Source organism: Eleutherodactylus coqui, chromosome 1 (assembly GCF_035609145.1).
Source record: "Eleutherodactylus coqui strain aEleCoq1 chromosome 1, aEleCoq1.hap1, whole genome shotgun sequence".
Taxonomy (NCBI): Eukaryota; Metazoa; Chordata; class Amphibia; order Anura; family Eleutherodactylidae; genus Eleutherodactylus; species Eleutherodactylus coqui.
In genome coordinates, this window is record NC_089837.1 from 126,147,625 (window position 1) to 126,162,326 (window position 14,702).

At 41.8% G+C, this 14,702-nt stretch overlaps 1 protein-coding gene and 1 long non-coding RNA gene across 2 annotated transcripts; both read left to right on the forward strand.

Annotated features, from left to right (window-relative positions):
• Positions 1–4,528: 4,528 nt before the first annotated feature.
• LOC136610536 (uncharacterized) lies at positions 4,529–6,023 on the forward strand. Its single transcript, XR_010790095.1, has 3 exons — positions 4,529–4,567; positions 5,501–5,562; positions 5,950–6,023. It is a non-coding gene; the product is annotated as an uncharacterized lncRNA (long non-coding RNA).
• Positions 6,024–6,584: 561 nt separating this feature from the next.
• On the forward strand, positions 6,585–8,876 carry LOC136610544 (uncharacterized). The gene is made up of 5 exons (XM_066589777.1): positions 6,585–6,736; positions 6,851–7,075; positions 7,190–7,396; positions 7,511–7,717; positions 8,523–8,876. The coding sequence occupies exons 1-4, from the start codon at positions 6,604–6,606 to the stop codon at positions 7,591–7,593; spliced, it is 648 nt and encodes a 215-aa protein (XP_066445874.1). The 5' UTR covers positions 6,585–6,603; the 3' UTR covers positions 7,594–7,717; positions 8,523–8,876.
• Positions 8,877–14,702: the final 5,826 nt, after the last annotated feature.

Here is a 14,702-nt window from a genome sequence, read left to right on the forward strand (position 1 = left end):
TATTACTAGTTACATTCTCTTACAATTATCGTTATGAGAGACATAAGTAGACTACAGTGAGACTCCTGACCAGACTGGCTTCTGCACATGTGCCCGTTGGCAAAAAGGTGGATACATGCGCAGAAGCCGAGGATTGTCCAGGAAGTTTAAAATCTCCCTACTCCTGGCTAACAAAGGTGGCCAAGAGCCTGGAGATTTCACTGGCGGCCGCGGTATGTAGTCCCTGGTCATATGATCACCGTCATTTAATAAATAATGGCAATCATGTAAAAGTTTTTAAAAAGTTATAGTTTCCGATCCAATCCGTGAGGGGAGGTGAAATTTCTTACCCAATGAGTCTAGCAATGTCACCTGACGGGAATCTTGTCTATGGACCTTTTCCCTGATTTCTGCGCATGTGCTATTGGCAAAATGGAGGACGCAAGCACAGAAGCTGAGGAGGGCCAAGCAAATGTAAAATCTCTTTGCTCCAGGTTACAAAAGGTAGCCGAGAGTCTGGAACAGTGACCGAGGGCCACGGTGAGTGGTCCAATGGGTAATAGCAATTACGTGAAAATTTTTTTTAAAGTTATAGTTTCACCTCCCTTCACCGATGCAATCGGTGAGGGGAGATGAAACTTCTTACCAGAGGCCCCCGCATTTGAACCCTGACACCGTATTCCTCAATGGACCCTCCCTGGCTTGTGCACATGCACCTGCCCACAAAATGACAGACACATGCGCACAAGCCAGGTAGAGCCTAGGAAATTTTAAATCCCCTTGCTCCTGGCTACTGAAGGTAGCCGAGAGCCTGGAGCAGTGACCAGAGGCTTCATTAAGTGGTCCCCAGTCACATGATCACCATTATTCAAAGGTATAACAAGCTAGCGAACTACCTTAGGCCAGTCTTAAATGACCGAATAGGAATTGCGGATTCCACAAGGGTTTGATCCGCCGTGATATGCGAATCAATCAAATGCATTCGAATACACAGTTCTGCTCACATTAGCAGGTTGGAATTAGGTAATGCACTCATAGAAAACAGAACACAGCATGTTCTACTTTACTGCAGATATCCGCGACATAGAGCCCATTGTGCTCAATGGTCGCGGACATACCCAGAATCCATACGCAATTACATTATGTATGGGCTGCTGGTACCCACGTCATTTCTAAGCGACGGTACAAGAAACGTAAATAAACTAGGAAAAGTGTACTGCACATAATCGCCTGCATGAATACGTGGTCAAGCGCAGTACATTACTTGGCCGTATGCAGGGCCATGGACGGGCTCACAGCTGGAATCTGCCACGGGCCTTCGCAAGTGGATTCCTTATATGGCCGTGTGAGCCCGGCATTATTTAGATCGCTACCTGTAATACCTATGTAATTTACAAAAAGGAACGCTCGCCTTACTGCAGTTCTAGGAGTAGCTTTTTGAGTGCCTTCTGTTTGAGACTGCCGCACCTCAGCTAGCTTACGAAGCCTCACAGAGCGCCACCTTTTACACCCCATCCCTGCCACTGAGGTCAAGAAAGAAAAAACAGAAAAGTGTCAGGTTTGCAGCAAGCATGGGAAGAGGAGGGATACCCTGTTTTTTGGCCCCACGTGCCCATCCCAACCAGGCCTCTGTAATTACCCCTGTTTTGAGACATACCACAAAGTTTACATTATTACTTTTATCTAAAATTTAGGGAATGACAAAGGGAGGGGGTTCTTTTTAGGGAGTCAATATTTTTTCTGTACAAGTGAGCAATGGGCCTGGAATTAATTCAGTTGTGCCCTGAAAGCCAATGGCTGTTCTCTCCATTGCAGGCCTAGTCATGTGTCCTAAAAGTAGATTGGGGCACAATGGGTATGTTTCTGAACACAGAATAAACAGGTGTATCCATTTTGTTGTGAAAGTCTTCATTCCTATGTGTGCTGTACAAAAAAACTTTTAAAATGACTCAATTGTCAACAAAATTTAAATCATAATTTTTTTCCTTCTGCTTGCTTTGGTTCATTCAAAATCGTTGGGATCAAAATATGCAGCACACCCCTAGATGAATTCGGTATGGGGTCTAGTTTTCAAATGGGGTCATTTGTGGAGGTTCTCCGCTGTTTTGGCTGCTCAATGGCTTTACGAGTGAGCAATGGGGGATAAAACACCTTCAAGCAAAATGTGTGTTCTGAAAGCCACCGGCTGCTCCTCTAGTTTTGGGCCCCATTGTTTATACAAATCTAAGATTAAGGCCACAGTGGGTATGTTTCTGATCACAGGACAAACAGTGGTATCCATTTTGCGTGCAATTACTCATTTTCATGTGCACTATAGAAACAAAATGTTTTTTAAAATGACATATTTGCAAATATATGAAATTTTATTTTTTCTCCTCTAAAATGCCTGAAAAAAACTGTAGGGTCAAAATACTCCTAAAACCCCTCAGTGAATATATTAAGGGGTGTATTTTTTAATGGGGTCATTTGTCGGGGTATCTATCACTCTGACACCTATGAACCTTTGCAATCTCGGCTTGTAGGAAAACAAAATATTCCTCAAAATTTTAATAACTAATGTTAAATTTGTATGTCTCCTAAATGGTTAAAAAAACTAGTTTTTCAAATGTCCTTCCAGAATAAAGTAAACAGATGGAAATATATATCATATCAAAAACTTGTACAGTATGTTTGCACATATTTGACATATTGCAGATGAAAGTGTGAAAAAATGGCTATTTTTTTCAAAATGTTCCCAATTTTGATGCTTTTAATACATATACACAAATTCTATTGGTTTATTTTACCACCAAAATGAAGTACAATATGGGCTGAGAAAACAATGTTAGAATCACTTGGATATGCAAAACCTTTACAGAGTTATTCTATGTTAAAGTGACACATGTCAGATTTCCAAAATTTGGCCTGGCCATTAAGGCGCAAACAGGCTTGGTCACTAAGGGGTTAAGAAAAATTAGCTCCTTATTATGTTAGTCTTAGGCCTCAATTATGACATCACGGAAACTTTAGCTGTTTTGTAGGTCTCATATATCATAGGTTTCTATTATGACATCACTAGCTATTCTTTTGGCCTATTGTGTCATAGGCTTCTATTATGACATCATCAAAACTCTAGTGATATTAAGTGACGCATCAGTTGGAGACTTTGTTTGGGGAGGCTATTTGTCTAAGCACACATGGCTACTCACCTCCAGGCTAAAATGAGCATGATTACTATTCTCATTGTGAACCTCTTACTGGCAACAGTGAAAGGAGCGCCCATTATTTGGGAAGACTATGATCCCGAAATGGAAGACATTACTACAACAGGTAAGCTTATCAGTATATACAATCTGGAAATTTCCCCACATAGCTAAAGCACAGCGTTAGGTATCCCATATATCCCCAGGTAATCCCCCACATAGATAATGCATAGAGTCAGGTACCCTATATTTCCGCAGTAATCCCCCACATAGATAAAGCACAGGATCAGGTACCCCATACACCCCCAGTTATCCACCACATAGATAAAGCACAGTGTCAGGGAAATTTGGGTGTTTGCAGGGATGTAATTTAGGCATCTGTTTGCGGCCCGCTTTGTTTTGCATCTGCTTTTTCCAGACACAACAAGGACAAGGCGGTGAATTAGCCCTTATATCGATATATTGTGACAATTAACCCTTTTATCGCCATAGACATACATTGTTTATGTAATTAATGCAAACGTATATGAGTTTACATTCAAAAGATTTCTTTTGGTGTATTTAGTTATGGTGATTATAGAAAGACACCTTCTTCTACACGCAGGGGAAGTGACATGTATGACTTCTGCACATCTTGGACATTTATATTTAGGAGGTGGTGTGCGTCTATGGCGCTGCCTGGGTCACATTTATAGCCACAAATATGAATTTGTATGTAGTGTTTGCATAATGTCAGGCTTTATTGTAAAATTGCATGAAGGTGCCCATAAGCATTACATGCTGGGTGGCATTTTTTACAATGTTTAAAGTATTTACTTTCATAAAATATCCAGGTATGGGGGTATTTTATAACGCACGTTTTATTTGTGTATGTCCAACGTATCAAAATGTTTGCCACAGCAAAAGGGTTATTACACTTTATTAACACAGTATTACAAATGCAGCAAAGTTTAACCCAATGCTGATAACTTGGTGCAACAGGCTATCTTAACACGACAAAGGCCATTGAAAAGCTATTGAGAAGACAAACTGTGGCACTGAACTTTTTCTTAATACATTAAGTGCCAAGTTCAACTTTGCTAAATCTGTACATTAGTACAAATAATATGGCGAAACTTGTAAAAAATGCTTTCACGCTTTTACAAATGCTTTTCTGGACATTCATGTAATATAAAGAGCTGTGATGATTAATGAACTTTTAGTAAATCAGAATTGTTATCACTAAATACTATCTATGTTTATCCATTTTTATTAGTTACTCCAAGTCTGGAAACCATCGTCTACCAGCTTCCAGACCCTGGGACACCACCTATTCCCCATTATGGATTTCCTGTGGCCATAGTCACTACTGGCACAGTTCTTCTGTTAGGGATCATACTTGGAATCGTCTATTGTCTCATATATAAGTAAGTATTACACATTACACACTGATTTTCTCCATTTAGTACTGTGACGCTCACAACGACCACATTGTGGATTAGATAATTAATATTCTTTATGTTGTTATGATCACCTCTTTATAAGAATATGATTCATTGTGGGCCTCCCATGAGTTCATATTGGTATTAGTTTGGTGGATCCACAATGACTTGAAGGCCATAGGAATAGTCAATACTAGAAGGATAATAGTGTAATAATAGTCTATACTAGAAGGATAGACTGAATGAAGAAACTTATGGGGACTTAGGCCATGTTCACACTGTGTTTAGACTTTATGTTTGACACTTATATATACATTGTGCTGCTCATAGGATCCCTTTATAAAATAAAAGTATACTGTTTCAGTGTCTCAACATCAAAAGTAAAGTCAAAACTTGTTGCAGAAGTTGAATAAATTTAGGCAGTGGCATACCCCCACATACAAAGGGGAAATGAGGCCCTATAGATGCATTTAGCATATCTGCTAAATGTAGTGTATAAACATCATACAACATACTGATACTGTATATTCAGTGCCAAATGAATGTCCAATGTGCCACAACTATTTGTTTAATATGCCAAATGTTCTTTTGGCACTGTACGCTATTACATGGCCTGTTACAGTGTATTGACTGCCACGCTATGCAAATAGTGTAGACATACTATAATAATGGCCAAACTGCCATGAAAGTCAAGATAATGAAGAATATATCTGTAGCCTAATATATATGAATTTAGACAAAAAGCAACGCTGATGCCCTCATCTGCCAACCAGGTGACTTTCCAGTCTGCCAGAAATCTAGGCGTTACACCCACCCTTGTTTTATGCATATGGCTTCTGATGTTTTACTATATGCTGCAAAACTAATGTGCCAATACACTAACCTACAATTTTATCTTCTTTACAATAACCTTCATAGAAAGAACACCAAAGAGACAATGACCAGAGAGACGACCAATCAGAGAGCCGACCATACTGACGGTAAATATAATGTACCAAGTGATATATAGACTTATAAGAACCTTAAAAAACCTTAATATTTGTTTTAGCCCTGTAGTGGGATTCGAACACGTGATCTCTTCATAGCTTATATGATGCACTGTAATACTTAGAGCTCATTCACATGGTGGTGTGCATAAAACACTGCATGTTACTGCTCTGTGAGCCGGCTATGACTCCATAGGGCAGTGATTGTGCACTGCACATGACAGCGTATCTCACGCAAGCTGTTATGTACAGTGTGACAAGTTACTTTAATTTAATTCACCGTTCTGTTTCATAGCGGCGTTTCATATTAAACGCCACATACACGCAATATATAATCTCTACTCTGAAACTGTAGTAACATCCAATATGTCTGTATTACAGAGCCTGATGAAATAAAAGTCACCATGCCTGAAGAAACACCTAAAGAGGCCAAGATAAACATCACCAAAGCGGACGACCATATTGACGGTAAATATAATATACCAAGTGATATATAGATTTCTAACAACTGAAATACGGCTATAAATTCTAATTTATTACACTATATTCATGTTGTAGGAGATTACAATCATAACGATTTAGTATTTTTATGGCGATACCAAATTTATATAGAATTATTATGTTTTATTAGATTTAAAATTGTAAATATATTATATATATGTATATATATTTTTTTCTTTTTAAATGTATTGAAAAAAAAAACTTAAAATTTATTTTAGCCCTGTAGTGAGATTTGAACATGTGATCTCTTCATAGCTTGTACGATGCAGTGTAATACTTAGGGCTCATTCACACGGTGGTATGCATAAAACACTGCATATTACTGCTCTGTGAGCCGGCTATCGCTGTTATATACAGTGTGACAAGTTTTTTTTTTAATTCACTGCTCTGTTTCTTAGTGGCGTTGTATATTCAACTCCACATACACGCAATGTATGACCTGTACTTCGAAACTGTAGAAACATCCAATATGTCTATATTACAGAACCTGATGAGATTAAAGTCACCATGCCTGAAGAAAGTCCTAAAAAGGCCATGAACATCATGAAAGCTGAGGAACACCATGAAGAGGCCAAAAAACCAGGCAGCTATGATATCAGCCACTCGTCATTCCAACAACTCATGGCAGCCATCATAGCTTATGGCTCCTCTAACCGTACTTCACGTAGTAAGTTCTCATTTATGGTTCTACAGTGGTTATCATTTCAGTTGCATATACTATACCTATTCAAATCATGTAGGTGGTTTCTGTTGTACTTAGCTTATAACATTGCTTTCACAGGTGACAAACCTTTATCTGCTCGCACCATACCATCAGACCCGGATCACGGATGTCAGTGCTGTATTGCCCGTGGTCATGAAGAGCTGTACACCCCAGAAAATCAAACTACAGCTGGGGAACATCTGGGAGAGGCCAAAAAAGGAAGCGGCTATGGGATCAGCCAGCCTTCCTCCGAACAGCTCACAGCATCAGGCATGGCTAAAGCCTCTGTTCTACCTTCAGTTCGTAAGTTCTCATTTATGGTTGTACATTAGTTATCATTCTAGTTTCATCTACTGTACCTATCCTTATCATGTAGGTGATTCCTATTGTACTCAGTTTATGACATTGGTTTCACAGGTGACCCCATACCATCAGACCTGGGTCATGACTGTCAATGCTGCATTGCCCTCGGTCGCGAGCAGCTGTTCACACCGAAAAAAGACACTACGGTCCAAGAACATCCTAAAGAGGCCAAAGAAGGAGGCGGCTTTGACATCTGCCAGCCTTCCTTGCCACAGGTCGTACCATCTGACATGGCTAATGCCTCTATCCTTCCTACAGTTAGTAAGTTCTTATTTACAGTTGTACATTAGTTATCATTCTAGTTTCATCTACTGTACCTATCCTTATCGTGTAGGTGATTCCTATTGTACTCAGTTTATGACATTGGTTTTACAGGTGACCCCCCACCATCAGACCTGGGTCACGACTGTGAGTGCTGCATTGCCCTCGGTCGCGAGCAGCTGTATACCCCGAAATAAGATCCTACGGCGGAAAAACATCTGGGAGAGGCCAAAGAAGGAGGCGGCTTTGACATCTGCCAGCCTTCTTTTCAACATCTCATAACATCCATCATTGCTAATGCTTCTATGCTTCCTTCACATGGTAGGTACTCATTTACGGTTGTATAGTGGTTATTATATTAGTTTCATATACTGTACCTGTTCTTATGGTGTAGGTGATTCTTATTGTACCGAGCTTAGGACATTAGTGTTACAGCTGACAAATCTTTATTGAATCCTCTCACACCATCAGAACAGGTTTACTCATGTCAACGCTGTATTGCCGGCAGACATCATCAGATCTATCAGTGAAGACATTCACTATTGTCCCAACACACTATGAACATCCTAGAAAACGTACAATCTAACAACAGCTTTATTTGGTTGTTATTTTCAGTATGTATTTTTCATACTGTGTAATTTTTCCATAAGGACGATCACAAGTCGGCTGTCGCTCTGCTTCTCTGTTGGACATGAAAAATACCAGAAAAAAGAAAACATATTAATAAGCATGTAAATAAACAAAATGGCACCCAAAAAGCTCTTAGATGTTAGGATCATTATATTAATGGAATGTCCTTAAAGCAGATGTGGGAACCTGGGGTTCCAGTAGGGGCAATTTTGTGATCCGCTTATTGTCAAGAGATAAGTAGGGATTGTCCAAAGTGTAGAACATTTTTAGGATAGAGCATCAATGTTTTGTTTGGTAACGGTCCAACCCCACAACCCATGCCAGCAATACACAGTTTTATTGATATGACTATATATAGAATATCCTATATGCATAATCATCTTCAGTTCTCGTATATTTAAATACATTTAATGACTCCAGTATTATTTTAACATGATTATGTTATAAAGGACTTTTCATTAATTTCTTAATCAATTTATTTTATTTTTCTCATTAGATAAAAAAAACATCATCAGACAACTGTATGACATCTATTGTGTGGACCTCAACTTTATATTGAGATACTTGTGGAAGCATCTGACCACCATATTACACCTGTTGTGTTCCTTAGCTTCAGCAATCCAACAAAGTGCTTCTGGAAGCATTTGACCACCATATTACATCTATTGAGTTCCTCAGCTTTAGTGGTCCCAGAAAGTGCTTGTGGAAACATCTGACCACCATATTACACCTGTTGTGAACTTCAACTTCAGTGATCCAACAAAGTGATTGTTGAAGCTTCTGACCACCATCTTACATCTATTGTGGACTTCAACCTCTGTGATGCAACAAAGTCCTTGTAGAAGCATCTGACCACCATATTATAGCTGTTGTGGATTTCAACTTCAGTGATTCAACAAAGTGCTTGTGGAAGCATTTGACCACCATATTACACTTCTCGTGGACCTCAACTTCCATCATCTGGCACTGATTACCAACAATTCCTTGTCTACCACTACTGAAAAACATATATTACAGCTTTATATTGAATCTTATATATTAAGGTTTAAATAAAAACATAACAACCTTCATCCATGGGACTTATGTATTTTTTTCCTAAAACTAATAGACGATAAGCCCTTCTATAAGGTGCCACTTATCTCTGTAACTGGCACCCTATACAAGCCTAATCTATGTGCAAGCACAATATTAGTAGCCCCCCCCCCCCCCCCCCTCCGATGTATGCTAGGTGTGTGAGTGCTTGTTCATCAGTATTTTGCACCTGTTGTTTTTACCTTCTCTTGTATCCTTGTATCATGCTGCATTTATACAAAATGTTACCGTGCAGGTTCCATCCAATTGCTATATGGACAGTATTTGCATGGGTAAATAACCCATTAATTTTAATGGATTCATTTACATGAGCAATTTTTTGCTTGCACAGACAGTGTGAGATCAAAAAATCATTGCATGTCCTATTTTTGGGCAATTCTGTTCCAGGATCCCCCTTATTTCTTATGAAAGGAAAAAAAAATCGATTTTATTATTTTTTTCATGATTAGAACTACATGTGGTTTTCATGGGTGTGAAAATGGCAAGTCCAGCGATGCATTTAAAACAGTTTGACTTGAAGGTTTCTGTGATGCATACAGTGAAGGGAACGTATTTGTCCTTAGATATTGTTGTAGATAATGAGACGGTAAGGCCTTATTCACATGGACGTATATCAGCGGGGTTTTCATGTCCGGCCAATATATGCTGCCCCTCTCTGCAAGAGCTCCCACCCCCTCTTCACCCCTCACCACTGTTTGCAATTGGAGGGGCGGAACACTAGCATATATTGGCTGGGTGTGAAAACCCAATATATGTCCATGTTAATAATACCTAAGAGTGAACCCCCACTTGCGGTTTTCTTGTGCGATTTTTTACGCGACATCGCTGCGTTTTTTTTAACGCGATTGTCAATGGGACTTTCTTATGTTAAAAACGCACTGCAAGTTGGTGTTTTGCAATTTTTGTGTGATGCGTTTTTAACATTAGAAAGTCCCATTTACAATCGTGTTAAAAAAAACGCAGCGATATCGCGTGAAAAAAATGAGCGCAATAGACGCAAGTGGGTGTTCACCCTAAGGGCGCCCACCCACTGGCGTTTGCGATTTCCGTGCGTGAAAAACGCAGCGTTTTCGGCGCATTTTTGGCGCGTTTTCCGTGGCGTTTTTTGCGGCGTTTTCGCGGCTTTTTCGCGCCATTTCCATTGACATTCATGGGTGCATTACGAGAAAAATAAGGACACATATGCAACTGACAGTTCCTATGTTAAAAAACGCAACAGACCGAAAAAAAAAACGCCAGTGAACAGGAACACATTCAAAACTAATTGCTCTTGAGAAAAAACGCAAAACGCAAAGGAAAAAAAAACGCCAGTGGGTGGGCGCCCTAATACTGAGACACTAGAGAGCGAAGAAATTGTACAGTAGCCATTGTGTATTTTGGCCTATGTGCAATACAAGCTCATCTGCTAAACACAATATTTCCCGTTGGAGCATCAGATTTGTTGAAAAGTGACCAAATGAAAATCTGGATTTTGTTTGCGCATTTAGGAATCATCCATATGGACATACAGTAGCTCCATATGGTAAGAATGGACTACTATGCGGCTCTACTGTATGTTAGTAGAGATGAGCGAGCACACTTGTCTGAGCTTGATGCTCGTTCGAGTATTAGGGTACTCGAGATGCTCGTTATTCGAGACGAACACCACGCGGTACTCGAGTCATTTGCATTTCCGCAATTGACCACCCAGTACTTAAACTGGTCCCGCGCGCGGCTCGCCTCAGATGCATGCTGGAAGAAGTTAGGGAAAGTGCTGCTGATATAGGGAAAGTGTTAGAGTAGGATGCTGTCGTCAAGAAAACCAACGGTCCTTCTTAGGGCTACTCCTCATAGTGTGCATTATTGTTGTGGCTGGCTGGGAGCAGTAGTGCACCAATTTTTGTATTACGCATCTAGGCCTGTTCCCAGCGTTTCAGTAATATCGTTCTCAGCCTGCAGTGCTGTACAACGAGCTCTCACCATGAAACTGCACTCTAAAATTTCCTAGCCTAGTGCAAAGTAGTTCAGTTATACCATGTGCAGTGCATAACGCAGAGTTTAGGGACAGAGCTGCTTCTACAGACATGTTACAGGTGTCCACCTATACTCTTGCTACATAAATATTATTGGGGTCTGCCTATACTCTTGCTACAGAAATATTATTGGGGTCTGCCTATACTCTTGCTACAGAAATGTTACTGGGGTCTGCCTATACACTTGCTACTGAAAGGTTTGAGGGGTTCGCCTATACTCTTGCTACAGAAATGTTACTGGGGTCTGCCTATACTGTGGGTGCACAAAGGTTTCCCATTGCGGTGTTCAGCTGCCTGACACATACACAGAATGAAGTGTGTGGTGACACAGATGGATTTACCATAGCTATTTAACTCAAGGCATCTTGAGTCACACAAGGTGGAGGCTGGGACTGAGCCTGACCCAGGGCCTGCTCACGTACTTCCCACACAGAGTATTGTGGGTCCTACCTCAGTCATGGTTTCTTAGCCTTATTATGCCACCTCCTCCTCCTGCTTGGGGTCTGGGGATCAGCGCTGGGCAACATGTATTTTCTCTCGTATTACCACAGTTATCTGAGACAGTGGTTTGGGCCAAACAAAAGGAGCATTACTGCATTAATGAGATGTTCACAGCTGCACTAGCATCCAAGTCCGCTTGAGGCCCACGATTACTGAGGGTGTGGGCAGAGGCCAAGGTCCTGGGGGGAAAGAATCAACTGCGCCAGGTTTGGCCTGTGGAAATTCTTGGTGGTTCATCGAGTCTTTGGAGTGATGAAAGCAACCATAACTGATTTAATGTGACGTTCACAGCTGTACTAGCATCCGAGTCCGCTTTATGCCCATGATTACTGAGGGTGGGAGCCAAGGCCGAAGTCCTTGGCGGGGTGAAACTGCCTTGTTTAGGCGCTCTGATTTCTTTATGTGTAATACCGTCTTTGAGTTTCATGGGCTCGCCTATGCTGTGGGTGCACAAAGACTTCCCATTGCGTTGGTTTAACTGTCTGGCAGAAATACACTGACTGACTTGGCTAGGATGCAGGCGGCTTTCCCATGGAGGTGTTTTACCTATCTGGCACAAATACACTGAATGACTAGGGCAGAAGTGTGGGCCGAGATCCTGGGCGGGGTGAAACCCTGCCATGTTTGGGCACTCTCTTTTCTTCATGCTTAATACTGTCTTTGAGTTTCATGGGCTCGCCTATGCTGTGGGTGCACAAAGGCTTTCCCATTGCACTGTTCAGCTATCTGACACATACAAAGAATGAATTGGGCAGAAATGTGGTCCGAGGTCCTTGGCGGGTAGAAACTCTGCCATGTTTGGGCACTCTGATTTCTTCATGTGTAATACTGTCTTTGAGTTTCATGCACTCTCTTATGCTGTGGGTGCACAAAGATTTCCCATTGCAGTGTTTTACCTATCTGGCACAAATGCACTGACTGACTTGGCTAAGGCGCAGAAGGCTTTCCCATTGCGGTGTTCAGCTATCTGAAACCTACACAAAATGAATTGTGTGGGGACACATGGATTTCCCATTGCTATGTAACTCACGGCACCTTGGGTCACACAAGGTGGAGGCTGGGACCAAGCCTGACCCTGGGCCCACTCACATGCTTACCACATTGCGGGACCTACCTCGGTCATGGTTTCTCGGCCTTATTATGCCACCTCTTCCTTCTGCTTGGGGTCCGGTGATCAGCGTAACCACAGTTATCCGAGATACCGGATTGGAGCATTCACAGGAAGCGTAACTGATTTATTGGGACTTTCACATGGTCACTGTATACCTGTGGTGGCTACTTTTGCGACACCTCCTGCTTTAAACCAATCTTTGGTGTTAGTATGCGCTGCTGCATTGTGGAGATGTGTAGAGGTGCTGGCACCTGAGTCCCCTTTATGCCCACGTTTGCGGCTCCTGACAATTTTGTGACGGAGGTGGCACGGAATTGGAATGATGACCGTATGTCAATTTATCATCAATTCTCATCATCATTGTGGGCTATCGCCCACACTGTCAAAGAGGGTTGCTGCCTGGCACTGCCAACCATCTGCAGTTTGTGTCTCTGGCTCCTCCTCATCGCAGACGCACCTATAAATTGATATGATGGTGGTGTGGCTACGAAGCAAGCGTGTGGCATGAGGGCAGCTGAACGCTGCACAGGAAAAAATTTGTGTGTGCTGTGGACGCAGGGTCATGCGGGGGGGGGGGGGGGTTGGACAGCAATGCCAGCATGTAACGCAGGAGAAGAGGCAGCGGTGTCACCCGCAGGCGGTGATTGTCATTGTTTGGAGCTCGTGTGGTGCTTAGCTAAGATGTGCCAGCGCGTGTGCCTTGCTAATGAGGGTCTGTCTAGGGTTGGGGCATCGACACAAAAATATTGATAGTCGAGAGTACCGACTATCGCTGAACAAACTATCGATTATTGTAAAATATAGGTGAAAAACTATCGACTTTTTTAATTGCTGTATAAAAAAAAAACAGGTCTAGGGTTAATAAGGCAACGCAATCAAGAAAAAAAATTAAGTTTTCGTTTAAAACTTTCAGCTGTTGAATTTATTATTAATTTATAACTATTAACATCATGAAAACATATAATAAAAATTAGGTATATGAAAAGAAGTTTTTTATGATTGGCCCCAATAATCGTTATTTAAAGGGGTTGTCCCGCGCCGAAACGGTTTTTTTTTTTTTTTAACCCCCCCCCCCCCCGTTCGGCGCGAGACAACCCCGATGCAGGGGTTAAAAAAACAAACCGCTCAGCGCTTACCTGAATCCCGGCGGTCCGGCGTCTTCATACTTACCTGCTGAAGATGGCCGCCGGGGTCCGCTCCCTCCGTGGACCGCAGCTCTTCTGTGCGGTCCATTGCCGATTCCAGCCTCCTGATTGGCTGGAATCGGCACGTGACGGGGCGGAGCTACACGGAGCCGGCATTCTGCACGAGCGGCTCCATTGAAGACAGGAGAAGACCCGGACTGCGCAAGCGCGGCTAATTTGGCCATCGGAGGGCGAAAATTAGTCGGCACCATGGGAACGAGGACGCTAGCAATGGAGCAGGTAAGTAAAAAACTTTTTATAACTTCTGTATGGCTCATAATTAATGCACAATGTACATTACAAAGTGCATTAATATGGCCATACAGAAGTGTATAGACCCACTTGCTGCCGCGGGACAACCCCTTTAATGAGCCAAGAAATATTAATTTGCTCGCATGCTCTTCCTTCAAAATACTCCTTTGAGCAGACAGAATTTCACCGGCTTTTGAAAACATTCTTTCTGCAGGAACTGAAGTAGCAACTACAGAAAGATATTATTATTAGAAAGATCGGGGCATGTTAACACGAACTAAGTGTCCCGAAGGCAATTGTAATTGCGTTAGATGGGTCTACTATCTTTTCTATGGGCACTGCATTCAGCGCAGCCCTCCAGCTGCATATGGAAATGCAATCGTGTTAGACGCAAGTGTTCAGAGCCTGATCTAACGCGATGAACAAACGCATGTGGAAAAGGGGCCAAAGACCCCACTTTTTCTGAGAGTCGTTTTGCCTGCAGCAAACCTTATTGGTGACAAAGAGTCACCTCACACTTTCCA